Source organism: Xiphophorus couchianus, chromosome 7 (genome assembly GCF_001444195.1).
Source record: "Xiphophorus couchianus chromosome 7, X_couchianus-1.0, whole genome shotgun sequence".
NCBI lineage: Eukaryota > Metazoa > Chordata > Actinopteri > Cyprinodontiformes > Poeciliidae > Xiphophorus > Xiphophorus couchianus.
The window spans coordinates 15,880,512-15,908,366 of NC_040234.1; the positions used below are offsets into that span (position 1 = coordinate 15,880,512).

The 27,855-nt window shown below is 37.7% G+C and overlaps 1 protein-coding gene across 1 annotated transcript; it reads left to right on the forward strand.

Moving 5' to 3' along the window:
- The first annotated feature begins 2,108 nt into the window (after nt 1–2,108).
- Nucleotides 2,109–27,680, forward strand: map3k20a (mitogen-activated protein kinase kinase kinase 20a). The gene is made up of 20 exons (XM_028024110.1): nt 2,109–2,288; nt 4,690–4,908; nt 6,173–6,260; nt 11,053–11,154; nt 12,637–12,702; nt 12,798–12,826; nt 13,384–13,521; nt 16,118–16,204; nt 17,299–17,373; nt 17,468–17,574; nt 21,124–21,259; nt 22,082–22,126; nt 22,204–22,234; nt 22,318–22,457; nt 22,558–22,620; nt 23,333–23,422; nt 25,142–25,258; nt 25,921–25,995; nt 26,104–26,248; nt 26,342–27,680. Exons 2-20 carry the CDS (start codon nt 4,750–4,752, stop codon nt 27,037–27,039), a joined length of 2,391 nt encoding a protein of 796 aa, XP_027879911.1. The 5' UTR covers nt 2,109–2,288; nt 4,690–4,749; the 3' UTR covers nt 27,040–27,680.
- Nucleotides 27,681–27,855: the final 175 nt, after the last annotated feature.

Below are 27,855 nucleotides of genomic sequence, written 5' to 3' on the forward strand. Positions count from 1 at the left end.
TCTCCAACTTATTATTTGTGTTCTTCTTTTAAAGAGGAATATTGGGATGGTTGAAATGACAAATACTTGAGAGTAACAAATAACAGCTCTGGTGCTGTGGTGATAAAACATGATGTGTTGCTTTCTGTGCAAGATTACTGAGACAAAAGAATCAATGGAGAAAAAAAAACATGTTAAACTATAAAATTGTTTCACTGGGAGTCAAACTATGATTTTAATTTAGAATGAGAAAACTGACTGCACTCAAAAAGGAAGTGTGGGAAGTCACTGAAAATACTTCATAAAAACAAAGATTGTAAAAAGAACCACAACCATTTAAAATGTCAGAGCTAAGCTCCTTTTAAGGCTTTTAGATGAGAGTTTTAGTGCTTAGTCAAATGATGATTTTCAGTGTTCTGGGTCTGGGTGGCAAAGGTTTGTGAAATTACCCAAGCTTGACGAGTTGATGAGCTTTGAAGCTGGAAATAAACTATCTGAATGTTTATTAATAACTTTTCTAAAGTTTCAAAATTTGCATGTGTTCCTCCAACTTGTTACATAATGTTGATTATGTATGCATAGGTCACGTATATTAAAATACTGTATTAATGAATTAGTTCAGTATAAGCATAATAGAGATAACCAAACATGACATGTAAAATCCTGCAGTTCTAAACAAGCACCTTAATCCGTTGCACAGCTCCTCCAGACCTTTATGAAGGCGCTGATTTCATAATCAGCAAAACCCGACATCTGCTTGAGTCACTGTGCTACACTGACCTAATGCCAAAACGCTTGAAATTTGTAACTGTGTATAATCAAGTTATATTAATACACAAGATTGAGTCTTGGAATTTAATTACTGAAATTAATGATGTTTTTGGTGATTGAATTGACATTTTTATAAGGATGGGAATGAGACTAAATAAAGAAATGTTATGACTGGAAGTAATTTGAACTTTTCAAGACACTAAACACTCCCTGCCCCAGTCTGGATATGAATCCCAACTGGGGTTCTTTTTGCAGGGAGTTTGTTCCCTCCAGGTACTCCAACTTCCTCCCACAGTCCAAAAACATGACAGATCACCTTTCTAAATTGTTTAGTACTTTGTAAGGTTCTTGAGTAATTGTTTCACCTAATACTCTTGTATTCCTATTGAGTTCATTTTAAAATAATGTTTGTCCTGTTTGAGTATTATTTCTCACCAGAGGTGAATAGTAATTATTGTAGTTGTATTCAGTTAAATTTACTTAAGTACGGTTTTGAATAAATAAATAAAAGTTCTTGTAGGAGCAATTTTACTGCATTTTAGTTTTTTACTTGACTTGAATTATATTATTTTGAGCTGGTTTTTCATACATTTTTTATTTTAGAAATTTGTAATTATTCTACTTAGCTGCGTGTTTCTTAATGTAAGAAGGTTTTTAATAAATGTACTTTATATTACTCATATTGTAAATTTGCTCTTACTGTACAGTGTCTTGGGGCTTATTTTCTTATTATTTTGTACCTGTCTATGAATCTGCATGTTTTTCAGTGAATACGGTTTCTTTGTGCAAAAGCCTAACTGTTCAACTGTTGCTTTCTATCTGCTAAGCCCTTTGGAGGAGAGTAAATATTGAGTACACAGTACATCTTGTCACTTAAAGAATATTTAGCAGTTCTACAATATGTAAGTACTGATTTCAAGCATATCTTGTGAAAACCTTCATTTGGACATGTGTGTTTATTCTGTCTTAATTTGTTGTATCAATATGACATTTACAGTGTTTTCCTTTAAAATATCATAATTTGCACATGATTACTTTTTATATTGGTCTGTCCTTGCATTATTTTCACACGTTTAAAAAGTTGTTATGATCAAGCAATTACTCAGTACTAGACTGGCCTTTTTTTATCAGATTTTTTAAAATATTTTTTATTTTACTTCTATTTGAGAAAAAATGTACGGGAGTAATACTGGTCTTACGCATAATTTCTGACTACTCCACCCACTTCTGGCAATATTGACAACATGTAAAGAAATCAGGAAAAGTGTTAGGTTATCCCACTTTCTTCCAGCAGGGGGAGCTGTTGTCATCAGTTTGGTCGCTGGGAAAATGGGTTATTCTGCTGAACTAGCCGCTTCCCCAGAGTTGCGCAACCAGTCAAACTACTGGGGTAGGGAAAGAGAAATCAGAAATGAAAGAACGTCACATTTGATTTCCCCGGAACTACCAGTTGTATTCCTTTAAGTCTGTTTCGTGCCCGGCGCGACCAGGAGCACCGAGCCGCTGCTGCCAGGCTTCACACCGAACTCTGAATGTTGGTATGTAAAGTTTCTAACAACTTCCCAGCCAGTGACTTTCCTGTCTTTTCTCCTTGAGTGGGAAAAGAAGGCAAATTTACAGGCTGGAAGAGTTTCTGCTGCCATGTGGAGACGGACAAGTTGTAGTAAGGTCCATTTCCAGTAGATTAGGGCGTACAGGAGTCGAACTGCTGCGTAATATCTACTATTTGCCATTCAGTACTAGCCTATGTATGTTGTAAGCAGCAGTTATCCATTGATCATATACAGTAAAGTCTGCATGTGGTTTTTGACCTGGGCCCAATTTTTCAACCATTGAAGTAATATTATAGAACGGCTTTTGCTACAACACCACTTTAGTGACGTGACAGTCTGAGTTATAACTAAGTCGGTGAATAAATTGCGTAGACAAATATGTGCTCACTGGGTTTTCAGTAAAAAAAAAAAAAAATAGGCAGAGAAATGTCCGTTATTTATTAAAGTGTATTCATAGTTGCAGTGAGCGTTAACTGATTATCAGCACAGACACAGCCAGCAGAAATGATTAAATTGGTTTTAAATTTGGACATGCATTGAGAAATGAGATGATGACCAGAATCAGGCAATTTTACGTCTGGTGGGCCCTAACTGGTCATCAGTTGTCCAGAGGCAGATTAGTGAACACACCATACATGAGCACCAACTGATGTCTTTGGACCACTCTTCAGTGAGGAAGTTGTTGCTGTAAAAAGTAACAGTTTATGTAAATGGCAGCAATTAATGACAAATGTCGTCTAAGGGCATGTTACAGGACAAACAGGTCTCATTTACAAGAATATATTAGAACAAATTAATACAACCATACAGAAAATGTATCTATAGTTAGAGTTACATTTTATCTGGTTTGGACTTATGTTATACAGTGCACTAAAAATCACTTTATAATTCAGTTGGTCATAAATTACAGTCAGAGGATGTGCAACAACTCTAAGAAACTAGAAAGGAAAGGTATTTCATTTTCATGCATGTCCTCTGTTCGTTCAGGATGACAGTCGGACATCTGCAGATAAATCTGAACACATTACAGTAAAAGCTGCTTTGCGTTTTCCTGGCAAATCATACACACATCAGTGAATTAAAGCTTTTTTCTCAAATATTAAGCTGGCACCACTTTTTTTTTAATGACCATTGAATATCTTTAGTTGTGGCTCACATTATGTTTTTATAATGAAAAACAGTTTTGATGAGCTAGGATTTTTAATGTAGGATTTTAAAGTATTTGTTGACTCTCAGCTGTGCAGAATTGGAGCTGTTTTTAAAAATTCGTGTTTGAATTTTCTTTGTTGAAATCTTTGCATTTTCAGTTCAGCCAGAAAGTAGAAAAACATGTTAATTATTGTTTAACAGGAATCAAACATGAAAATGTGTAACCACTGCATTTTATCTGTTAACATAACTTTTAAGCAATTGATGTTTGATTTAATTTCATGACACGTAATGTGCTTGTTGGTTCTTTTAAATGTTTCTTTTAGACCCAATATACAGATAAATTTGAATCAAGTTCAAAATTAGGCTTATTTTTAATAAAAACTTTCAGTACAATATATTTGTATCTGTACTTCTGCTGATAGGTCAAGCACATTTTAGTGCCCTGTTTTGTCCCAGAGGCTCTAAGCAGCAGCTTAGTTTGCTTATGCCTCGGGCTGGTTCTGGATTTGCTATTTGGCCATCAGATGTGATTGCACATTGAAATCGTGTTTGCTGTCAGGTGAGAAACCTGCAGCAGTGACTGGAGGAGTGCCACCATATCCCAGTAACCCTGGCTTCTTGAGTGATCGGACAATACTGGAGGTTGGGGAACTGGGCTACTGAGCAAATTGCTTTGAAGCTAAGTATAGCTTGAATACAAGTAAATCAGCAGAAAGCGGCGACTCCCCTCTGTGACAATGGAGACATTTCCCACTGTGATGGATAGTAATCCCAATGAAGACCAAGGTAACAGCCTTTTAAGAGCTGTAATTGCTCTGCCGTAAATGGGGAAGCCCAGGAACAATAACAGAGCTACAATTTCCTGTAATGATGGAATTATTATTATTTTTTTGTACAAGATGCTTTTATGCTGTTGCAGACAAACAAGGGAGGTGAAAATCAATCTGTGGATTCTGCTGTGGCAGCTCCCAACATGAGTTTACAAATCATGTTTGGCCTCTACGTGAGCAGAGCTGTCTCGTTCTTGGCTTGGAAAGATAAAGAGAATATGAGGATCCCTCCCTGCTTTTGCATTGGTTTATACTCACAATCCCTGCTTGAGCCAAACAAAAAAAAATAAAGGAAAAGTCCATCTGTGGTTGCATCGTCCCCAGCATCCTTATACAAGCAGACAAGTAGCCTTTCATTTTAGCTGAGTTTGATCAAAACTGATGTGTCTGTTTATTTCATGTAGCTGCAGGTTGGACTCAACCGCTTGTCGTGAAGCTGAGTCGGAGCCGAGCGTCATTATGAGATGTCGTCTCCCAGAGCGTCCTTCATGCACATCCAGTTCGATGACGTCCTCTTCTACGAGAACTGCGGCGGCGGCAGCTTCGGGAGCGTGTACCGGGCCAGGTGGATCTCCCAGGACAAAGAGGTAGCAGTGAAGAAACTGCTGAAGATTGAGAACGAGGTAGGAGACATAATTGCCCGGGGTCCCCTTTTATATACTTTTTAATTGTCAGTGTGGTAATCATTTTAATTACTACCCCATTTAGCTGGATGTGGTGACTTCTTTATCCATCACTCATGGTCATTATGCTCGCCCACTCTGAGAAATGTGCTGGAAGAAGAAACATTTATTGCCAAAGGAAAGAAAGTGTTTGGCCCAATTACTGCAGAGTCTGCTCCTGAAATCTCTTTGAAAGCACACCCTAGTTTTCTTAAGGACAAAAAAAGATTTATCTTTGAAATCTTTTCAGGGGAAATTGTTTTACACGGGTTGGCCTTTGAGCGTTTGAATATTGCCCATTGTTTCTTTTATGAAACTGTAAGAGATCACAGATATCCATTCAACTTCACTCAGCTGCTACAGAGATGATTGTTCAGTGAAAATGATAATGTAATCCTTTCACATTGAACCAATTGTTCCCTTAATTATAGACTGTGATAACAATTAAATGAACTCATTCTGTCAGGTTTCTGTTCATTCAAGAAACCACCAGACGTAAGCTTTTCTGGGCAAAAATTAGACATTAATTGTTCTTTATATATGCTACACTTTTAATTAATTGAGGATGAAATATACATTCGCAGGCAATTAAATGTTATTTTTTTAAAGATAATTTTTAAAATGTTTTTTTTTACTAACAGTAAAAAAAAATCATTGAATCATAATTCAATGATTAATATCTGTAGTATTGCGATATTACAGACATTAATCATTGAATTATCCTAGAATATTTTCGACAAAGATTTAATGTTTTATTAGACTTTTGAGCATTATATGATATGACAATGTGATTCCCTCATCAAAAACACACCTGGAGTGTTGATTTAATTCTTTCATACATGCTTGAGAAATCATTTCAATCCATCCACTCAGGGTGCCTGAACGCTCGCTGTCACAAAGCGCCTCCTCCTTGGAGCTGCAGCCTCCAGCCAAACTTCCACTTCACAGTTTTTGGGAGGACTGATGCTGCATTTGTAACATAAGTCATGATCACCCATAACAGGCACTGTTTTCATGATCTTTGTATAAATCTCTGCTAACATTTCACACTTTTAAATACATTTTCTTGTCAAAATATTTCTGCAAATAGTGCTGCAGGCAAAATGTAAACAAGTCACGCGTTTGACTCTTAAAAGTAGCTGTTTTTATTCAGACCAAAGTCAAAAGCAATTTAACCTACTTTCATCTTTAAAGTTATTTTTTATCTCTTCTTCTTCTTCCTCAGGCAGAAATCCTCAGTGTCCTTAGCCACCGGAACATCATCCAGTTTTATGGTGCGATTGTTGAGGCTCCCAACTATGGAATCGTCACTGGTGAGTTTAAACATCAATCCTCCTCCAATAGAAATATCAAAGACTACAAAGTTACAAAAATACATAAATAAAGAGCTGAGTCTTTGATACATTTCTACAAAAGCAATAATAAACAAATACAGAAAAACATAATCATGTTTAGTGTAAATGATCATACAGCCTTTCTGTGTACCTCACAGTATTATTTACTTCCTTTGGTTCAGGGCCAATAATGTAAAGGGCAAAAGGTAAAGCAGTTGTTTAAACCACAAAGTACTGGGTAAAATCCTTCTTAAAGTAGGAAATAAGTTCAAAGATTTATTGAATCAGGCAATCATAAATGAAATCAGAAATTCAAAGGCAGCAACAATAGTTTGCATGATTGCACCAAAGTTGAAAGTTTGCATGGACTCTGAAACATTCTTTATATTTCTTTAGACATTTTTGCAAAATACTTAATACAAGTTTCTTAGGATGTTGATTTTCTTCACGGACTGGCCAGCCTTGAAAAGCTTTGCACCGTCTGCATTCAATTCACTGGAAGAGAAAGGTAGAAAAACAGGCCACACAACTTCCTTTACTTCACCACAGTTCAAAAAACCCTTTCTGTGGTTTTAGACGATGCTTCAGCTGTTGTTCCTGTAGCTGGTCTCATTGGCTGTATAGAGCTGATTACTGCAGGCCTGTTGTGCTTCAGTGATGGATTTAGAAGCATTATTGATCTCAGTTAGCTTTGCTTTATTAACAGCAGTTTGAGCTAAAAGTTGCTGACCTGATTCATCGCAATGCGTGTCATTGGTCCTTTATTTCTGTGAAATCTGATAAGGTTCCTCTGCAGCTCTGGTGAAGTGTTACGGAAAGAAAATCCAGTTAGACAATGAAAACCTCAATAGGAGGCTTCTATCAGGAAACAACAACAACAAAACAGAACGTAAAAAAGTCAAGTCAAGAAAAATAAGTTCTATAATTAGAATCAAAGAACTAAGGTAAAAAAAATATTTAACCAGTGAATGGAAGCACAGTGGCTGCACCAAAAGGTATAAAACAATCTACCAAAGAGTTAACAAAAGATACACAACTCTTCTTCTCCCTTAACCTTTTACTTTTTATTATTAGAATTAACATATTTTAATGAGTTATTTATTTTTAATTTTCCTGAAACCTCAGTTGACTTGCTGGTGATCTGCTGCGTCTGATGTAGACTATGTGGTTGGAAACCCAAGGGCTCTTTTGGGATTGGAGAACGATGTGTCCTTACGCCTCAGCAGCAGATGTGAACGTGTGTAGGCATGTGAAGTTTTATTTTCTGATTGGGTCAGGCAGCAGCCAGTGTCCATATAAGATCTGAAAATGAGCCATTAAGAAAAAGTTGCTGGGTTGCCTGGTTGCTCACCGTACAATGAAAATAGCTTAAAACAAACAGTTTGTGTTCGGTGACTCAGTGCGCAAAAATCTGTGAAGTTTAGAAAGGATTGCATTCTTGGTAGCAGAGCCCCCTCCCACATTTTTAATATCCTGTCCATATTTGAACAAAGACCAGCCTTTGTTGAGGAAATATGTTGTGAATGAAAGCTATAAGAGTCTCACCCACATCCTGAGCAAAGCCTTTCATCTCTTTTCATCAAGGCTTTGAATTTACACCAATAAATTATTTGGCAATAAAACCATAAAGTTATTGTTCTAATAATTCAAATTTGAAATTCAGCCATTACACTAAAATAGATACTTTTAAGTGGTTTATTTCTGGTCATTTTGATTATAATAGCTTATAATAAATGGAGTAAAAGATTTTAATCACTAAAAGGCTACGTTATGACCTACATAACAGTGATAACCTGACTGTTGTCCAGCAGTCACTGAGACTCTTCACAAGAAGAAAAAGCCACAAAATGTCACTGCTAAACAAGGCGCCAATTTCAAGGATGTAAATGGAAAGTTGAGTGGGAGGAAAAAGTTTGGTAGAAAAATATATTCATGCAACAGGGGTTAAAAGCAAAGACCACTCAAGAGATTGGGGCCCAGTTCTGCTTTTTGCATAAGTAATAAGGAAGTAATTTTGTAAGAAACAAGTATTTACATCTAGAAACACACTCCTTCTTCTGATATGAATTAACTTTATGATAACATTCTAATCTGGGATTTTATGAAGCAAAACTAAGACCAAATTTAATATTTTCACAACTTTTTCCACATACAATGCAATAGTTATTCTGTAAAATTATAGTGAAAAACTAACAAATTTGTTAGACAAAAATTTTTTTAAAATGTCTTCATATCTAATATTACCTAAAAGTACCTTTAAGGTTTAATTCAATCCTTTTGTCCTGTTGGGTCCTGCATTTAATAAAAGCTACAGTTTGCAGAGAGGCTCCAAAAGATCAAAACCATCTCACTGTACTAAGATGTCAGTCAGGAGAAGGGAGAGAAACATGGCACAGTAAAGGCTGTCATTGATCATTTGAGAAAATATGATACAGCACTTTATAAAACTTGGACCGCTCTCTAGAATGACTAAAAAGACGCAACAGAAACTGGTCAGCGAAGCTGCCAGGAGGCCAACATCTACACTGAAGCAGTTGCAGAAATTCCTGAGTGTTTGTGGTTTACATGTGATAGCAATCTTATGCATTCTCCACACACCATTACAAAGGAATATGGTTGCAAGACAGAATCATTTTATTCCAAATACAACATCTCTACACAACTCTCCCAGAATCTTGTGGAAGAATTTTATGGTCTGATGAAGTTTTGTCTCTGGACTGGTACATGTAAAAGAAACAACATTGCATTTAATCCATCGAGCACTGGACCTACAGTGAAACAGATCAGTGGCAGTATTGTGCTGTGAGGTTGCTTTTTTTTCAGATGATTTAAAATCAATTGCCTGATAAAAAGAAAACGAGACTGAAAATAGATTTTTTTTTATGTCACTGTAAGTCCAGGTAAACATCCTACTCAACAAATAGTTTTTCAGCTTTGGAATGGTCTAGTCAAAGACCAGAATTAAATTTCATGAAAATCAGTGGGAGGTGGAGTGATCAGATGTTCCTAAATCAAGATGTGTGATGCTGATCGACTCCATCAAAAGACAGAATACTGAAATAAAACCCAAAGGAGCTAAAAATCTGATTAATTTAAGAATTTTCTTATTAGCAAATTAGTTTCTTGTCACTTGAATTGTTCAACATAAATGTCTCATTATACACAGAAAATATTTTTGAAATAATTTATAATTGTGTAATTTTTTACATCACAAAATGCCGGCTTTTTAACAGGGGTGTGCATGTGAAGTTGTGTAAAGTGCAATAAAAAGATGGATGAATTTGGATATGGATAAAAAATTAAACTGGAAGCTAAACATCCTACATTTTTTTCACAAAACTGCCATAAAAAATGACAAGAATAAATCTTTCTCAAACCATTGCAGCAAAAATTTACACGTTCATAAATCTTTGGATATATTTTAGAGTTTTAAATTAAAATTATGATCCATCTAATGTTAACGACGGCTTTCCAGTAAAAGTGAGACATGTTTGTCCTGAAATAAGGTTGTCCTTTTCTTGGAACAGCAGCAGAAGAAAAACATTTATTATTCCCAGAAGAGCTGCATTACAGCTAAACATGAATGGCCCTGCGGGACTTTTTACAGACTCTTATTTTTACGAAATACCGTGTTGGCGAGCTTTTCCGGTTAGAGTGGAGGAAAATGCTCAGAAGAGTTAGAGAAAGAAGTCCTGAGCTGTCCTTCAGCGGCGAGGCAAGCTGTATGAGTTTATGACGGCAGAATCTAATTAGCACAATCAACAGAAAAAAGAAGTTTTACTTGTTTGCTTTGCCAGGTCCTCATTCATCAGCCTTGCTGGAAATTGCCCCTGAATGTTGACACAACCAGTTTCCTCTTTCTATGAAGTCTCACAGGGACCTGCAGGAGTTTATCCATACCTGCTGTCACTTAGCAGCAATATAAACTTGATGAGTTTCCCTGAGTTGTTGTTTGAGGGTAAAGGTGGGTTTGCCTGCTTGACTAAATGTAAGTGAACTTAGCCTTTTCATGTCTCTGAGCTCAAATGAAAGTATGCTTCACAACACTTTTATCTGTGCAATGTGGACAAACCTGTTCAGGCGCAAAGTGCAGAAGCTTTAATCGAAATAAGGAAGTAATTTTGTAAGAAACAAGTATTTACATCTAGAGACACACTCCTTCTGCTGTGAAAGTAGAAAGAAGTCCGGCGCTGTAATAATGAGTCTTTTTTTGTGTTTTATGATTGTTAATTAGGCTCCTGTCTTGGTGCCTGTGCATGTTTACATATACCGCGTTAGGATATCGTTGGTTATTATGCACAAACAGAGCCTTCCTGCTGTTCTAGCTGCTGCTTGTTTATCTTTATTGAAGCACCTAAATAGCCCCTGTCTACAAATGAAACGTTCCCTGCTCTACATATCTTTGATATACAGAAGCTTCATCAAAGCCTTTCTTCCAGCGTCTTGGGCTTTCTCTTTTTTTTTTCTGCAAAGCAGATTTTGCAGAGCACAGTGTGATTGTCAAGTTTTATATTCTGCTAATGGCTCATTAGAAGTATGCAAGTGAAACCTTTGAAAACAGGCCAGAGAGGTTATTCCTTTGTGTTGTGGGATTGTTAGATAGTGACAAATACTTCCAGAAGAGACAAAGGGCAACAGGAAGTTCAATGGTTGAGCTAGACCTTGCGGTCAACTGGCACTCATGTGGGGGTCAGTTTTTAAACAATTCTCATAAAACTTGAGTTCTTGGTGTTTTCCTCTATCAAAGACACATTTCCTAATGTTTCCTCAGAGTATGCAAGCGGTGGCTCCCTCTATGATTACCTGTCGAGCGACGAGAGCGAGGAGATGGACATGGGGCAGATCATGAGCTGGGCTGCAGAGATTGCTAAAGGTAAACATGAGTTATTTTCTTTATTATAGCACAGAAGGACAAAGAGATATTCTTTCCCTCAACACACTGAAGAACAGAAAAACTATCTGGAGGTGACAAGACTGCAAGTTCAGTGCCTTTAAAAGTATTTGTTCTCCTAGAGTTTGTCAACGTTTTGTCACATTACAACTACACATATTATTTGACAGTTTTAAAACTTTTTACAAATGAAAACCGAAATGTGTGCTGTGCAGATCAGTGAGGAATAAAATTGTGGAGATGTTGAAAGCAGGGCAAAGTTATGAAGCAATATTGCCCTGTTTAGATGAAACCAAAACTAAGCATTCTGCCTTATATGGTAAACAAATACTGTACATCACCCTAGACACACGACATAGTGGTGACAGCATCATGTTGTGGGGATGCTTTTTTTCTGCACAGTCAGGGAATCTGGTCACAGTTGATGGAAAGATGGCTGGAGCTAAATATAGGAACATTACGGAATAAAACCAGTGAGAAACTGCAAAAAGACTTGCGAGTGTTATTTATCTCTTATTAAGAATATAAAGATATTAAAAATTATTGTAGAAATTTGTCCAGATTTAATTCAAGTTAAAACATGATAGGATTTAAAAAGCAGCTGATACCAAAAAACTGTGAATTGACCCTTACATCATGCTACCAAATCAGACGCCAACTTCTGCATTTTTCTATTTCATAATTTCTGGGATGAACAGACCAACTGTTATTTATTATTATTTTATTTATTATTATTCTACTATTTATTGTCAAATCTGGCTGTCGAGTGTGCATTTTCAGGGTGAATGTGTTGCACTCAATTGTCCAGGATGTTTTAAAAACTGTTCAGAAATCTGAATCTGGACACGTATTTAGTTTTGAAATGGATTAGAAACCTTCTTACTGGGTAATTATGTATTGTGCTGATAGATAAAATGTAACAAATAAATTACAAACCAGTCAGACTTCACTGGTTTGTTTTAAATGGTGTCTCTTGGTCTGTTATTAGTAATGCAAACAGAAGCACATGACTCACCCAAATCCACCCACATGGTTTAAATAACAGAATAACCCACTAAAATCCACACACACTCATAAAAAGTAATAAATTATTCTGTTTATTTCAGTCTAAGATAAGAAATACATATAAATCTTATCAAATGACAAAACATGACTTTTATGATTTTATGAATGAAGAAGTGTAACTGTGTAAATTCATCCTAAAGTGATACAATCAGATATGATGTTTTACTTTTTTGCTGCTGGCTTTGGTTGTTAACGGAGTTGTTTAGTTATATAACTTTAGTTTTATAACTAAACAACTCACAGCATTCACAGGAGAACCTGCTGAATGCTAGAAAGTATTTTGATTTTAAACATTTTCACTTGTGGGCTTTTCTCAGCTCCTGCTGGTACCTGCAGCTTGTGTTTAGCTTGTGTTTAGATTAGTTTCCGCTGATCTCTCACTCCTCTCCTCTGTTTTAGGAATGCATTATTTACATTCAGAGGCCCCGATTAAGGTGATCCACAGAGACCTGAAATCCAGGAATGGTAACGGATTTCATATCTACACACGAATTAAACCAAGTTCACAACATTTACATCTGTTACGACTTAGAGACGTTTTTTATGTTTGCTTCTTTCAGTTGTTTTGGGCGCCGACAAAGTTCTCAAGGTAAGTTGTTACATTTCTCTTTTTGTTTTAATAATAATAATAATAATAATAATACAAACATTAAAATGTGGTATTTTGCTAAATTTGAGTCGTGTTTTGTCCAAGTTTTAGAGCAGGAAAATACAAGTATTTGTATTTATCTGCAGCTTGAACACAAGAGGGCAGTGACTAACTTTACATTTATAACTAGTCACTGGAAGTGCGGCCTGTATAACTTGCTGGACAGATTGGATCACATTTAATTACATGAAACAAAAATTACTACTATCATTTCAGTTCAGGGTTTTCAAGATTCAGTTTAGACTTTTCTATGATTAGTTATCTGGTAGCTGGAAGAATCAAGGTTATGGTTCTCTGATGAGTGTCTGAGGCAAATGCTGTTTATGTACTGTTGTTTACATTTCCTTTAATAATTCAAGATCGTTCCTATTTGTTTTATTTTTTATTGTGACCTAAATCGTGTGAAAAATGTTAAGTTCATCATATTTTATAATACAATGCAATTATATGTTTAATATCACTAAGCAAGTCTAATTATTTTGTTTTTGTTAACTCAGATATGTGATTTTGGGGCATCTAAGTTCTTATCCCACACAACGCACATGTCCTTAGTGGGAACGTTTCCCTGGATGGCTCCGGAGGTTATCCAGAGCCTCCCTGTGTCAGAGACATGCGACACCTTCTCATATGGTGTGGTGAGTTCATAAAACATACTGGTGTAAAGTTGATATGTTTTCACTTTTCAGTTTCAAAATATGCATATTTGTTTATACCACTTTCTTTAAGATTAAAATTTTGTACAAATCTTGCACACAAGATTAACGCCTGTTAAACCTTGAAATAATCACGTTCTCACGTCAGAAAACTACTGATGCCATGTCCCTAATATCCACAACAGCAATGCAACTAACTTATAAAGCCTGCAATTTTTTTGGTTTCGTGAAAGGGTTCTTTTAAAAGTGAACAGTGAAAAAAATAAACAGTGTCGTTATAATTGTCAACAATATGTCTGCGATGTTCACTAAAAGTGGTGATAAATGTTATGCCAAAGCATTTATTTGGATTTCTGAACATCTTTACACGATCACTAATCAATCAAGTTTATTTGTAGCACATTTCAGCAGCAATAAAGTTCAAAGTGCTTTACATATTACCAAAACACAAACACAAAAGTCATAGAAGACACCACACAGTCGTCAATTGAGAAAACCAGTGAATATTACATTTTGCCAAGTGCCATCATTATACATCAAAAATGTTTGTCCTGTTTAATTTATGTTTCTTTCAAAAGCAACTCTAAAGAGTTGGATTTTTAGTCTAGATTTAAAGGAACTCGGTGTTTCAGCCGTTTTGCAGTTTTCTGCTTGGTTCTGGGGATGCAGAGTGATCACATCAATGAGCAAATCTCACTAGGTTTCCATCACAGTTAGGTCAAATGTGACATCATTCCTAAATCCGAGTTTTTAATTCAGAAATTAACAGAGTTCCTGAAAATATTTGTAGTTGTCTTCCTTTTGATTGATTTATTTGTCCTACAAACAAGCCAATACAATTAAGTGGCAATCTGTTGCAAAGTGAAAGGTCATAAGTGTGACTGATGAGAACTGTGAAGATTAAAGCCCGAGCTGAAGAATCTGGACTCTACTTTGTTTCTAAAGTGAAGACTTGAGTGACAGGCTTTTACTTCCAGCAAGGAGGAATCAAACTTGTGGAAAATTTTAATACTGTAAATACATTTGCACAAAAATGCACTTTAGTCTCTCTCTTGGCTGCCAGGCACTTTTTATACATTTTTTTTTCTTCGTGGGTGGTCAAAAGCAGGAGTTGTGACCTTTGCAGAAGAACAACTTCTTAGAAATTTGGTGTTTTTTTCCATTGGTCTTAAAAGCTCCTCAGGGTATTTGGAAGTAGATATAAAATGAGTCTTTTCTCAGTTACACTTTTAAACTTCCTATCAGAGAACATGAAACTTTCTACAGGACAGGAAAAAAAATGTTTAATTTAGACTATGTAACGAGCCACTCTTAATTTGTACAGTATGTGCAAATTAGATCCAGTATTCTGTAGAAAGGTCCCTTCAGCATGTACATTACATTTTCAAACAATTCCCTTCACTCATACTCATATATGGTACAAGTGCCATAAAAAAAGTAATTGCCTCTTTCCAGATTTACTTCTGGTTTTTGCTTTTTGTTTCCCACACTTGAGATGATGCTTTAGATCATCAATTAGATGTAATTATCAAACATAGACAATATGAGTAAGTACAAAATTGATTTTTAAAAGATTATTTTATTTATTAAGGGAGAAAAATGATCCAAACCAACCTGATCCTATGTGGTAAAAAGAAATCACCCTAAACATAGAACTATTACTCCCAACTCTTGGCCAAATCTGCTGTAAAATTATTTTTAATCACAACGTTTTAATAACATTTTAAGTACAAAGTGACATTATCTTAAAATAACTAAAACCACATAGCATCATAAATAACCTAATAACCATTAACTCAGAAATGAACAGGCATGTTATATAGTCTTGTTATCAGAAAAGGTAAATACAATGTTTTATTGCCTCAGGAAAACAGGCTAATATTACTGCTGTTCAAATGCTTCTGTAATGATGTGAGTGAGGCAACATTTGAAATCACAGGAGTGTCTTTTCAATCTGTAGAAGACAAGAAAAAAATAAGTTAAAAAAAATTATAGTCAAATTATATGCTTTAAACTTCTTATTTTTAAGGACTTTAATTGGCCTCAGCATCATCAGGACCAGTGCCCCCTCCTTTTCTCCCCACTCCTCTTCTCCCTGTACACTCTAGACTTCACCTCAGCGGACTTGAAACATCTCAGGTTTGCAGTTGCTGCTATCGCCACTGAGCTGATCTGGGACAGTAATTAGTCTGCATACAGACAGAATGTTGCCCGGCTGGTGCACTGGTGTGGTCAGAACCACCCAGAACTTAACCTGCTCTAGAACAACAAACAACAAACAACAAATAATTAGGTGTCCAGAGGGGATCACCAGGCCTAAACCTCCCTGAATCCAGGACTTGTACATGTTTAGGGTCAGGAAAAGGACATATGACATCTCGCCAGAGCCCCCACATTCTGGACACAAACTATTGTGACTAAAACTCATTTTCTGATTTTTACCTTTAGAAATCCTGAGTGTAACACAATTCGCTGTTAGCATAAAAATTTTTTTATTGCATGTATTGTTGTAATGACTGTACATGTGTGTGCATTATTACTTTCTTTCCTGACTCTTTTCCCTAACTTTCGTTGGCAGGTGCTTTGGGAAATGCTAACCCGTGAAATACCCTTTAAAGGCCTCGAAGGCCTGCAAGTAGCCTGGCTCGTGGTGGAGAAAAATGAGGTATTTTATGATGTGCTTTTATACAGATATACATTTCTTACCCTGTGAGCTTTAGGTTCTTTATTTGCTTTTTTTAAAATCATGAATTAATGCATAAATGTTTAGTGTAAAAGTGTTGATTTTGTTCTTTGTTGTAACAATGGTTCTCTATAATGATAGTTATACTACTAGTAAAACAGTTTTTTTTGCCACTACTTCTCAGTCAATGCCAAGCCACTTGTGGTGGAGACAGTGTGATGGTCTAGGGTCGCATCTACTTTAGTGGATAACCAGCCTTGTTATTGTTGGACGCAAACTCACTTCACAGATACCAAGATGAGATTCTGCAGCCAAGGTGGCAACCTTTTATCTCTACTGTTAAAGGCAAACTGAGTTTTCCAAGATCTCAGGGGGCTCCCCCCACAAAGTGGAGTTTATCACGGACTACTAGTTTGGAAATAGAGAGGAAGAAATATTCTGTCTGCAGTCTTGATCTAAACTGTATTGACTTGTGAGATCAGTTTCTCTGCCTGGTTAGTGCCGGAGAGACCAATACAGCCACACCCACTGACCTGCAACCAATACTGGATCTCTTGTGGATGCCTATTTCCACAAACCTCCTCCTTGGAGCTTTGGCCTCACAGAGCACCCCTCCCTCAAAAGCCTTCCCCACTCAGCTCCTCCAGACTAGCGACAGCAGCAATTAGCAAACACCTGGTGGAACTGAGCATCTCCTGAAGTCATCAGACAAACTACTTCTAAGTCCAACGTTCTTAAGAACGGTCGTAATAGAGCTATTGTTGTGACGAATTGTTGGAGGTGGAGTGTCAGAAATACTAGAAGCTTCTTAAATAGACAGAGGACAGTTTCAAAGCAACAAATTGCAGAGTAAAGTTTCTTTTTGTTTGATATATATATAGCATTTTTATAAAAACTGAATGCAACTTATTTAAATGTGCTCTAAAATTGCACCATGTGCTTGGAAAATACACAATACTGCCATTTTAATTGTTTTACTCAGCAGGAAGAACGTAGTCTTAATTTTCTGATTTAATGTTTTAAGTCAAAGTAATAGACACTCGGAGTAAAGTTACTCTGTCCTGTGGATATTTCAGAGGCTAACCATCCCAAGCTGCTGTCCGGAAAGCTTTGCAGAGCTCATGAGGAAGTGCTGGACTGCAGAGCCAAAAGTGAGTCACATTTGCAGTCAGATCCAAACACATGCAGAATGTGTGTTTTCCTGAGAGTCATAATAAATATGTGTACATTTATATATTCATGCAGGAAAGGCCGATGTTCAAGCAGATCCTGTGCACATTGGAGTCTATGGCTAAAGACAGCCAACTTCCTGAACAGTGCAACTCTTTCCTTCACAACAAGGCTGAATGGAGGTAATGTGATCAGCTCTTCTGCACAGCCTGTAAATGCATTTATGACACTTTTCTCTTGCCAGTATACTGCCTCAGCCTAAGATAATGTGCAACTGTTTGCTAAGAATGATGTGGAAATGTAGCTGATGGGGGCCGCTAGGCATAAAAAAGAGCTTGAGATCATGCATATAGATCCTAAATAATTACACTGATAGCTACATAAAGACATGAAAACCCCCAAAGAATGATCCATCTGGATATACTTCCTCTCTTTACCCATAAGACCCTAAAAATAATCACCATCTTTTTCAAGTAGAAGTGTTTAATTGGCCTGTATGAGCAGCTGGATGTTTGGTGATGTTCAGCACAGCCTGAGTCTCAGCTGTCACTTTATTCTCTGTCTGCCTCTCTGCGGGCCTCGTCTGTTCGCTGAGGAGTTTTTGGGTTTTTCATCTGAGAAGTTGTGCTGGTTGCACCGTGTCCAGGCAGCCATCTGCAGGTGGAGAGAATTTCAGATTTGGAAAGCAGAAAGCGAGAATGTGTTGCACAGAAAGTTTGCTGGATGATGGCATAAAGGAAGAGACTTGTGCCTGCTGAGAACAGGCAAAGATGATGAAGAGGTTCTGTGTTGGCTGGACTGAAGAGAGTTACTGCTTTTGTGTCATTTTTCTAATGATTTAGTATTTAAGAAGACAGCATAATCATGAATATCTTGGTTTCACGCACTGGGCTTTAAATGAATATTACTTAGCTGAATAAAATATGTATATAGAGAGATACGCCGATCAACATTTTGCAGATGATTCTGATCTCTTTTTTTAAGCTTCAACTTTTTGATTGGATCTTAGCCAAATTTTATTTTGTGTTTTTCTTTTTATTCTTTTTTTCCAACCCTCTAGGAATTAGTGTCCTTATGTACGTATGTTCCTGGTAGGAGCAGAGGTGACAACATAAACAGTTTGTGGAGATTTACTGTAAGAACAGGCTTTTGCTAATATTCCAAAACAAATTGAAAATTATTGTTGAGTTAATGTTTTGAACATTCTGCATTTCTATATTCTATATTCAGCATTTCTGTTATCTACTGAAAGTCTACCTCTTTTTCTCATTGTACAAATAAACTAATCATCTCTTGACATGTTGAGAAAATATTATTTTTTTTTAGATAACTTCTAACATCACCCTGCTTTGTCTGATTTCATTTTTAAATACTCAACTGATACGGAAAAAGTTAGCAACAACTGACAAAGATTGGGTGTTATCAAAGCTACCTGCTAGTTCTTATTGCATTACTTTCATTGTTTTTCAAAATCAGTATACTTTTGCATTCCCACTTAGCTGTCATCTGGGTCCAGTGACAATGAACCTGCACATATTTGCAGTTCAGTATTCATGGATATGTCTGTGGAACATATTTCAAGAAAAAATGCAGCTTGGGAAGCTGAAATGTCTTGATACACTATGTCCAGGAGTGCTGTTTATTTTCCTTGGTGCTGACTGGGTGGACCTCAGAGAACAGAGATGAGGAAGGCTGTTGATATTAGCTTCTGCGATAAAGTCAACATGGTTTCCACTGTGTGCATGAATCCATATTTTGGTGTTTGAGCTATAAAATAGGCAGTTCTAAGCATTTTTAGAAAAGGCCCCAAGTATTCAACCATTCGCAGTCGATTATGCTCCCTGAGCCCCATACTAGGAATTTCAGTTTTTTCATCTTTACGCATGTCTCATTTCCCTCAAGTTCATTTTTGATGTTCATTGAAGTGTGCAGCTTTTAGAGCAGTTAAGCCTTAAATTATTAACTATGAGCTTAAGGATATCCTACAGAGCTACAGAAAACACAAATCCAAATAAAATTTTTGTTATATTTGTGAATTATTTTGGCTTGTATCATATTCAGAATTGTTTTTTATTTGTTAAGCCATTTAGCTACTACCTCTTTTACTTGTCATAATTTCAACACATATAGGTTTAACAATGCCAGTTTTGAAAAAAGGAACTTTACTTACCAACAGCTTGTCACAAGAACATAATCTTTTCCCATTTCTGCTATTAAATCTATGGGAGGCATCAGTTAAAACACTTTTAGAAAATCTGGATTTTATCTCCAAAAAGGTGACTCCCAAAGAATTGTTTGCTAAAAATGTTTTAATGAGAGGACGCATCCTTCAGGTCCCCCTTGAGATTTTGTGCAGTAATAGTTGATCTTGTCTAAAACACATGCTGTTCATCTGGTGTAGGTAAAGTTTTAAAGCTTGACACGTCTTCTTTTGTACTCCATTCATGCAATTTTCCCTTTTTTTAAACACACGTAATTGTAAAATCAACTAAAAAAACATTTTTTGATAAACATCCAGAAAGCCTTAAATAGTATTTATCCACACAACTTTAAAAGATTCATCACTCTGGAAGGTGTAACATGGTTTAACACACAGGGTTATTTCTAACGAGCGAGCTGAGGAACTGAAGGAACAGGAAAAGCAAGGTTTGCCCTTCCTGCCTGGAGAATATTTGTTTATCATTGCCATGTAAGAAGCTAGTGCAGCTCCACCTGCTGGACAGAATAAAGTTATCCAACGTGAGTCGAGCATAATGCATTGGATTTTCCAAGGATTAGTGGGTTTCCAGCAGAGCTTTGCTCTGGTTTAATTCATGATTCGTTCTGGGGCAGCTCAACACATCAATTGAGTTCCCTGTTTGACAGGTGTGTTATCAGTGTCTTTCTGCCAACATCGACAAGACTTATCTGCAATTCTAGTAGAAACAGTCTTGAACCCCATCAACAAAGACAGCAAAATGTATTACTAAGCAAATGAGGAGGTAGTTTTATTCAACGAAGGCACTAGTGAAGCTGTTGCTCAACATTCACAACAAAACAAAATAAATATCCATCTTTTATCTCCACATTGCAACTGGATCGGAAGTGCAGTAACATCCTAAAAGACAAAAGAGAGGTTATGTTTAGAAAAGACACAAACGAGTCCCTGATGCTAAAATGTATAGAATATAAAAATGGGACCCTTTCAAAAGCCTAATTTGGTTTATTCTCTTCAGTGCAAATTGGAACATTAAATTATCAATTTTAAATATTTTTTTAATATTTTGATGGTAGCATCCCCAATTGTATATCAAAGCCCAGAAAATGTAATGTGTGAACTAATAATTCAAGAAAATTCAACAGAAGGGCCTTAATTAAAACTCCCACGTTAGCTCTGCTGCTAACTGGTGAATTTACCTTGATTGTTTACTTTTTCGTGTCCTTCCTTTGTTCCTCACCTGCTTGTTTCTGTCCTTTCTTTCTTACTGGTCTCCTCCATTCTTGCCTATGTGTTCTTTGTACCTCCCTTCCTGTTATTTATCGTCTCCTCTTTCTTTCCATCACTGTGTCGATCCTTCTGCCCTTCCTTGCTCCCTTCCTTCTTTGGAGTTTCTTGTTTTTGCAGATTAAAAATGTTTGCTGCAAAAATTCTGGAAGATGATATGTATGTTAAAGTGTGCAGGTTTATGTCTGCTGATGGGAAACATCTTGCTGAGCCCAACCTCTAAAAGGTGATGTTTGTTGTGCTGAAGGTGTGAGATTGAAGCTACTCTTGAGCGTCTGAAGAAGTTGGAGAGGGACCTCAGCACCAAGGAGCAGGAGCTGAAGGAGCGGGAGCGCCGTCTGAAGATGTGGGAGCGCAAACTCATTGAACAGTCCAACACTCCAGTGAGTCTCTCGTGATCCGGTATTCACTTTGACCTGCCTTCAACCTTCTTAGGGTCTAAGAATAAAGGGGCTGAATACAAAAGCCATGCATTCCAATTTCTACGTGAATGCTTTTGCAATACCTCACAAATAATTTATTATTTTGATGTAGATATGTTATGATCCAAACTGCAAGAAACAAGTAGCGATGATCAGATATGTTTAAAACCCTCCACCTGTGGACATTATGGATGTCATGTCCTGTGGGCCTTATGTTCAGGATGTATAGTGCCATGCTGTGCAGAAACAGCAATGTGAGCCTGCTGCTTAGAGAAGTCCAGGCTTTTATGATGAAGTGACATTTTGCTGACATTAAGATTGGCCAATTTGTTCGGGATGTGGTGGAGTGCAGTTGTTGAGACGCACTTTCTTACTTGGGTAAGAAAAGTACAAGCTGTTTCATTTTTTTTTTTGTTTTATCCGACTGACCTCGGCTCAAAACAGAGGAAGGAGGAGTTTGTTGGTTGACTATTTTATATATTTTAGAGAAATTTTACATTTGAAATAGTGCAAAATAATATTAAATAGATTAATTTAATAAATAAGAAGATATAATCTAGCATAAATCTTGTACACTTGAATATTAGCGACAAGTTTAGTATTTAGAGTATAACAAATCACATAAACAGAGTTTTCCTGGTAAAGTAAATGGTAAAATTGCTAAAAAATAAAAAGAAAATCACCATATTCCATTTTGACATTTTCTTAAATTATAAACACACCTGGTGTTTATTTGCACACACAATCCTTTGCTATAATCTTTCAATTTGTGTTTCTCTGCAGTTGTTGCCAACCCTTGACATATACACATGGACAGAGGAGCATGTGGTCAGTGTCACTGTTTTTTGTAACTATTTTATCATCTAGCAGCTAAAACTAATGCAGTTCCTGTTTTACCTTTACAGTATTTCTGGATGCAGCACTTATTTGGTGCAGGTTTGTTCCTTTCTTGCATCTTATTAGTGTCACGCTGAGTATTTCAGACTCTCAGCTCTTAATTTATTGTTTGTTTGTGTCAGGAGACGGAACGTGTGACATGCAGCTTTACGCCAACCTATTCAAAGAAAACCACATCACCGGGAAGAGGTTGCTGCTGCTCACAGAGAGAGACATGAAGGACATGGGAGTCAAGTCCAAAGGTCACGTCATGCACCTTAAGGCAAGGCGCTCATTACAACCTTATAACCTACAAAGCATAGGTTCAAAGCCTACTCCTTTTTGTCATTACTGTAAAGTGAAAAAAATTGTCCTCCTAACAGGCAGAGATTGAAAAGTTAACTAATGATTACCTTGGGTTTCTCCACTTCCCACCACTGCTGAAGGTATGGAGTTTCTTCTTTTTCACTGAGAAGTGTTGTTTGCTTTCAATGAGAGGTGCACTGATCAAAATCTCCTGTCTTTTGAAAACCTGAACTTGACAGTACCGATTTTAGTCAATTGTGTTTATAGATGATCTGTAAGAAGTGACTGCATCAAACCTTTTGAGAGCAAAAGTTAAGTTGTTATTTGGCAAATGCCCATTAAACCTTAAGAGCAACAATAGCAAAAGAGGCGGAAATAAGCAATTATGAACTACATTTGCTAGTACTTAATCTGATGAAATTACATTATAGTCTAAAAAGATGGTTAGTTTCATGTATTATGAAATTGAGTTGCACCATTCAGCTTTAGCAATTAGCCTGGTTAGTCCAGCTAGCATTACGAAAACAGCCATGAATGTAGAGGCTTACCTTAAAACATTTCCAAATCCAGGGTGTTGCATAACAGGCTGAAGCTGAAAATTTGTTGTATTCTGTTTAAACAGATCAGTGACTGAAATAGTTAGCTTTGAGTCATTTTTTCTCCATAACACCTTCCAAATTTAATACTTATTTTACATCGAACAGATAGAGCTTTGTGGTTATTTATGACTTACTGGTTATGCTGAATTAATGTTTTTGAGTTCCTTACTGGCCAGTCACCAGTTGATTTTTTTTGGGTATATCTCTATTTTCTGCTCATATTTGGGTTTGTTGTATTTTTCTCCCCTGTAAGGATGAGCTGGAAAAGGAGGTGGAACAGAGTAAAACCGTCAATCTGGAGCTGGTGTTTGGGTACCACTGGAAAGCAGGAACAGGAAAATCTGTAAGTTTGCACAGAGACACATTGACTTCAACATGTTCTGCAGCTGTGAGCGTCTGATGCAGCTCCTTATTGGCTCTGTGAAACCAACAATTAATGAATACCACACAGAGATGCTGAGTTGACTTTGAACATTTGGGCAATAATAATGGATACTTTCCTCGGCCCGCTTGCTGCTGGAGCTGTTTGTTCTGAAGATGCATGACGGCGGCCTGTTAAACTGGCCATTGAAGGCATCACTAGACATGTATTAAACCAGACAAATAAACATTTCACTCTCAGCCTTGTACCACATCCACCTCGACTCGCTCGCAGCCCCTTTGTTGGGGTGTGAAACTGTGGAGAAAGGGGCCGCTCTTCACTTGCTGTTTGAATTTAATCAAAAATAGCCCATTTAGCCAGAAGTCATTTTCCTTTAAAAGGCAAACGTTATTTAATCTTTCAGCTGTTCATTGTCCCATCATAAATAGTCCTCTTTCAGTGTGTTCGGCGGGGCTGAAACGAGCCTGCTAATTGCCTCCCATTTCTTCTGACATGTGGTGGTTTAGTGGGTAGAAAACACAGCAGGGAGAAGGAAACAGGAGGCTGAGAAAATGAGAGCTAATTATTTTCCCCTGCCTGGTGTCAGGTTCCGTGTCAGCCTTGTTTTTACAAACTGGAAGGTTTTTTTGCACTAAATAAAACAAACCCGCGCTGCATTTTTTTTTTCCCTTTGCCCCTCTTTGCTGGCGATGTCATGGAAGCAGCTGCACTTCTCAAAGACAAAATGAGAGCCTGCGATTGTGCGGCCACCATCTGACAGCCACTGAGGGTCCCCTACTAATGAGGATATCACCGTGCAGCCAAGTGAAAGGTGCTGAATTATGTATGAGTTGTCATTAGACGCACTTGGGTCCTAGGCATCATTACCAGACATTGTTTCTGCTGGAGTGATTAGACTAGCGCGGACCTGGGAAGCCCCCAGTGCGACCGTCCAGGGCCGACGCCGGGGCCAACGCGGGGGCCATTGGTGTGTCTCTGAGCCAGCGGCTTGCCGAAGCTCGTGCTTTGAGCCGCTTCCAGCCCCTAGGGACGATGAAGGAGAGGTCGAAGGCTCCTCAGACGAGTGTGTTAGCGCCACTCCTCTGATGTCTCTCTCTGTGATCTCGACACAATGAAATGGCCCGAGCCATGAACCCAGCACGACTAAGCGGTGACCTGTGGCTCCGTGGCCACCTCTTTAGAAAAGGAGGATTCATTACTGCAATGTCAGCACTCTGCATGCAGAAAGAGACTGCACTGATTTGAGTATGATGTACGCAGGCTGCAGCAGTTCATGGGAAACAAACAAAAAAGAAAATCCTCTCTGTAAGAAATCAACCTGTGCTGAACAATTATTGCTGGTTTCTTCCAAAAATCCTGTGTTTTTCTTAATTTGAATTTATTTAATAATTTGTAATCATAATTTAGGGAAAGACTGAAATCTTCTCCAAAACCTTTTAAACAAATTGCATTTTTAAAAATCGTTTCTTTTTGTGAGTTTAAAAGTTTGCTGTGTCTCACCATGTGCATGAGGCTTCATAAGCCATAAACTGTCGCTACAGTTAACTACCTGTAGGTTGTGCTGTTGATTTATGTTCAAGAAGAAGTAATTTCTTCCCCAACATAATGGTGTAATTAGAAACTTTGTCATGCGTGTAAAGCAGAGGTACATTATCCCGCCGTTACCTCTTTTCTTTCCAGGACTGCAAATGGAAAATGTACATGGAGCTTGATGGAGATGAGATTGCCGTAACCTACATCAAAGATGTCATCTTTAATGCCAACAGACCTGGTGTGGAAGTTCTGCGGATGACTAAGGTGTTGGCAGAAAATCATTTGTTTTTTTCCTTTCTTCCTTGTTTTTAGAATTGCTCAAATTTTTTACCTGAATGATGTCAGTCAGGTTTCTCAGTCTTCTAGGTCACAGTGATCCTCCGGGTTTACACAAAAGGCTCGTAACTATGAAATGACTTTTGCAGGAGTCATGTTTTTATAGAAAACAGCATTTTGCATGTAATGGGAAAAGTTAGATTTCTTCTACACATTTGCTGTGTCGCACATGGCTTGTGGAAAACTCCTAATTGGACTTCTTATGACTGACAATTTACAGTACATCAACCAGAGCAGAAGATCTCTGATGCTACTCCAGAGTTACCATAGGTTTTGCTTCTTTAATTAATTCTCTTTTTGCCAGGCTTGTTAGATTAGGTGGACATTTCTTGGTAGATTGCCGTAGTGTCATCCTGTTTTCATTTACATATGGTGGATTGAACAGTGCTCCATAAAATGCTGAAGCTTGGGATATTGTTTTATGATGTAATCCTGCTTTAAACCTCTTCACAAGATTGAAATTCTGCAATTTAAGAAAAACATGTCAAGGGGCATGAAGACTTTTGCAAAGCATTGTAAATTAGCCTGCAAGATGAATGTATTGTCTATGCAACTATCAAATGTTGAACTTTTTTATGTTATTCTTGCAGCCACCATTCCTGATGGATAAATGGATCGTTGGATTGGAACAGAACCAGAAAATAGACTACACAGTCAATTATGAGGCGAGTCATTCTAGCACAGCAAATTTATAAACCTAGAATCCTGTGTGACGGTTAAAATCTTTATCTAAATATTTATTTCCATTGTGTTCTTTTCACTCGACACATTAGAATGATGTCAAGTCACCAAAGTCGACCAGACACAGCTGCGTGTTGGTGTGGACCCACAGTGGTGGACAAGATGAGATAAAAAACGTGGAGCTGGTCATTGAAACGACTCCAGTTATGGCAGACACCAGAGATAGAACAAACTGTAGTAAGTTGCTTCTCTTAAAAGACATCTTTAAAGAAATACTCTTGTTTTAAGTAATCAGTATATTCAAAGTGCATTGCACATTGTTTATTTAAGATTTTGATCCTGCATGGATGAACAACGTGCGGCACAAACACTTGATGACGCAGAAGTCAAACCACAAGACGACTCGTCTGAACAGCTCTGAGGCCCAAACTCTGCCTCAGTTCCTCTCTGCGCATGAAAGCCAAGCGTTTTCCTACGCCGCTGCTTTGCGCCGCTCTCCAAACCACCTGCGCTCCTCTCCCTGGACCAATTCTCGCTGCTCATCGCCGACTGGCAGCCTGTCGGCCAAACTGTCACCGCTAAGCCTCGGGTCCAAGGGCAGCAGTCCGTCCAGCACTACGTCGGAAAGCACATTGGAGCGTGAGCGCCCGCGCAGCGCCGGAGGGATGTACGACCAACGGAGGAACAGCTACTTTGGCAAGGCATTAGCAGTGGGAGGCGGGCAGGGGAGGGGGCATTGGTGGACAAACAACAGAGGAAGCAACAAGGGCGGAAAAGGCTCACGGCAGCCGGGGAAGGCGCGATCAAATACTTACAGCGTCACACCTCAGAGCCGCCCGCCGCTGATACCGGGTATATGGTCTGTGACAGGAAACCCCAGTGAGGAAAAAGAGGGGGGCAAAGCCGGTGACGGAGGGTGGATCAAAGTAGAACGACACAAAAAGCCACCCCGTCAGGACAATAAACCAGCCAGAGGTCGAGGGAGGAGAGAAGGCAGGGGAGGACATGGCGCTGGAGGAAGATCATAATGTGGCCCAACTACTTCTATCAGAACATGAATTACATGAAGCGCATGCTGGAAGAGAACCATACTGAGGTGTGAGATGTATCCGTCAAGCTTCAACTACTTTTACATGTCCTTTCTTGGGATAAAATGAATGAGTCCATATGCTCAGAATGTATTTATTGCACAAAACAGATAATTTTGTCTTTAATTCATTTGATTTTATGGGCTGGTTGTATCCACTAATAAACTAGTTTTAAGATGGTTATTTATAATTGTTGTTTTATGCAAATTGCAGCTCAATACCAAAATAAAATACAATGAATTTTTGGAGGTTTGTCTGTGATCTGTTGCTGCTTTTTTGCATCCTTTTCTGTCCAATTCATGTAGCTATGAACATATGTATTCATATGTAGCTATGAATACATTGTGCAGCAACTGCCTTAAGAGTAGGAGAAGTAAATAAGTAAAATAGAAGTCGTCTGGCCAAGAAGACCTATCCATCCAGTCAAAACAGGATCTACAATTTATTTCTTTTTGAAACATACAAAAATCCAGCAAACAACCTGGGACCTGAGAGACACTTCATTGTTTACCTGATCAACCTGTAATGAATACCAAGTTTTTATTTAATTGGACATTGAAAATAAAGCATTTCCTTTCAAACGTGTGAGCTTTCATTATTTAACAACCCATCTTTCTCTTAAAACTGATGAACAAACACAACGCACTGGGTTATTTTTGCTAGCCCAGCCCTGCATTTATTTAACACCACAGGGTTGAGTTTGGTGTTTGAACCAGCATACTGGGTTAGCTTTATAACCTCAAAGATAGATAATGG

Coding starts and splice junctions, on each gene's coding strand:
- map3k20a (XM_028024110.1), top strand. CDS start 4,750: ATGTCGTCTCCCAGAGCGTCCTTCATGCACATCCAGTTCGATGACGTC. Junction 17,575..21,123: donor CACAACAAGGCTGAATGGAG/GTAATGTGATCA, acceptor GTTGTGCTGAAG/GTGTGAGATTGAAGCTACTC. Junction 23,423..25,141: donor AAGCAGGAACAGGAAAATCT/GTAAGTTTGCAC, acceptor TTTTCTTTCCAG/GACTGCAAATGGAAAATGTA.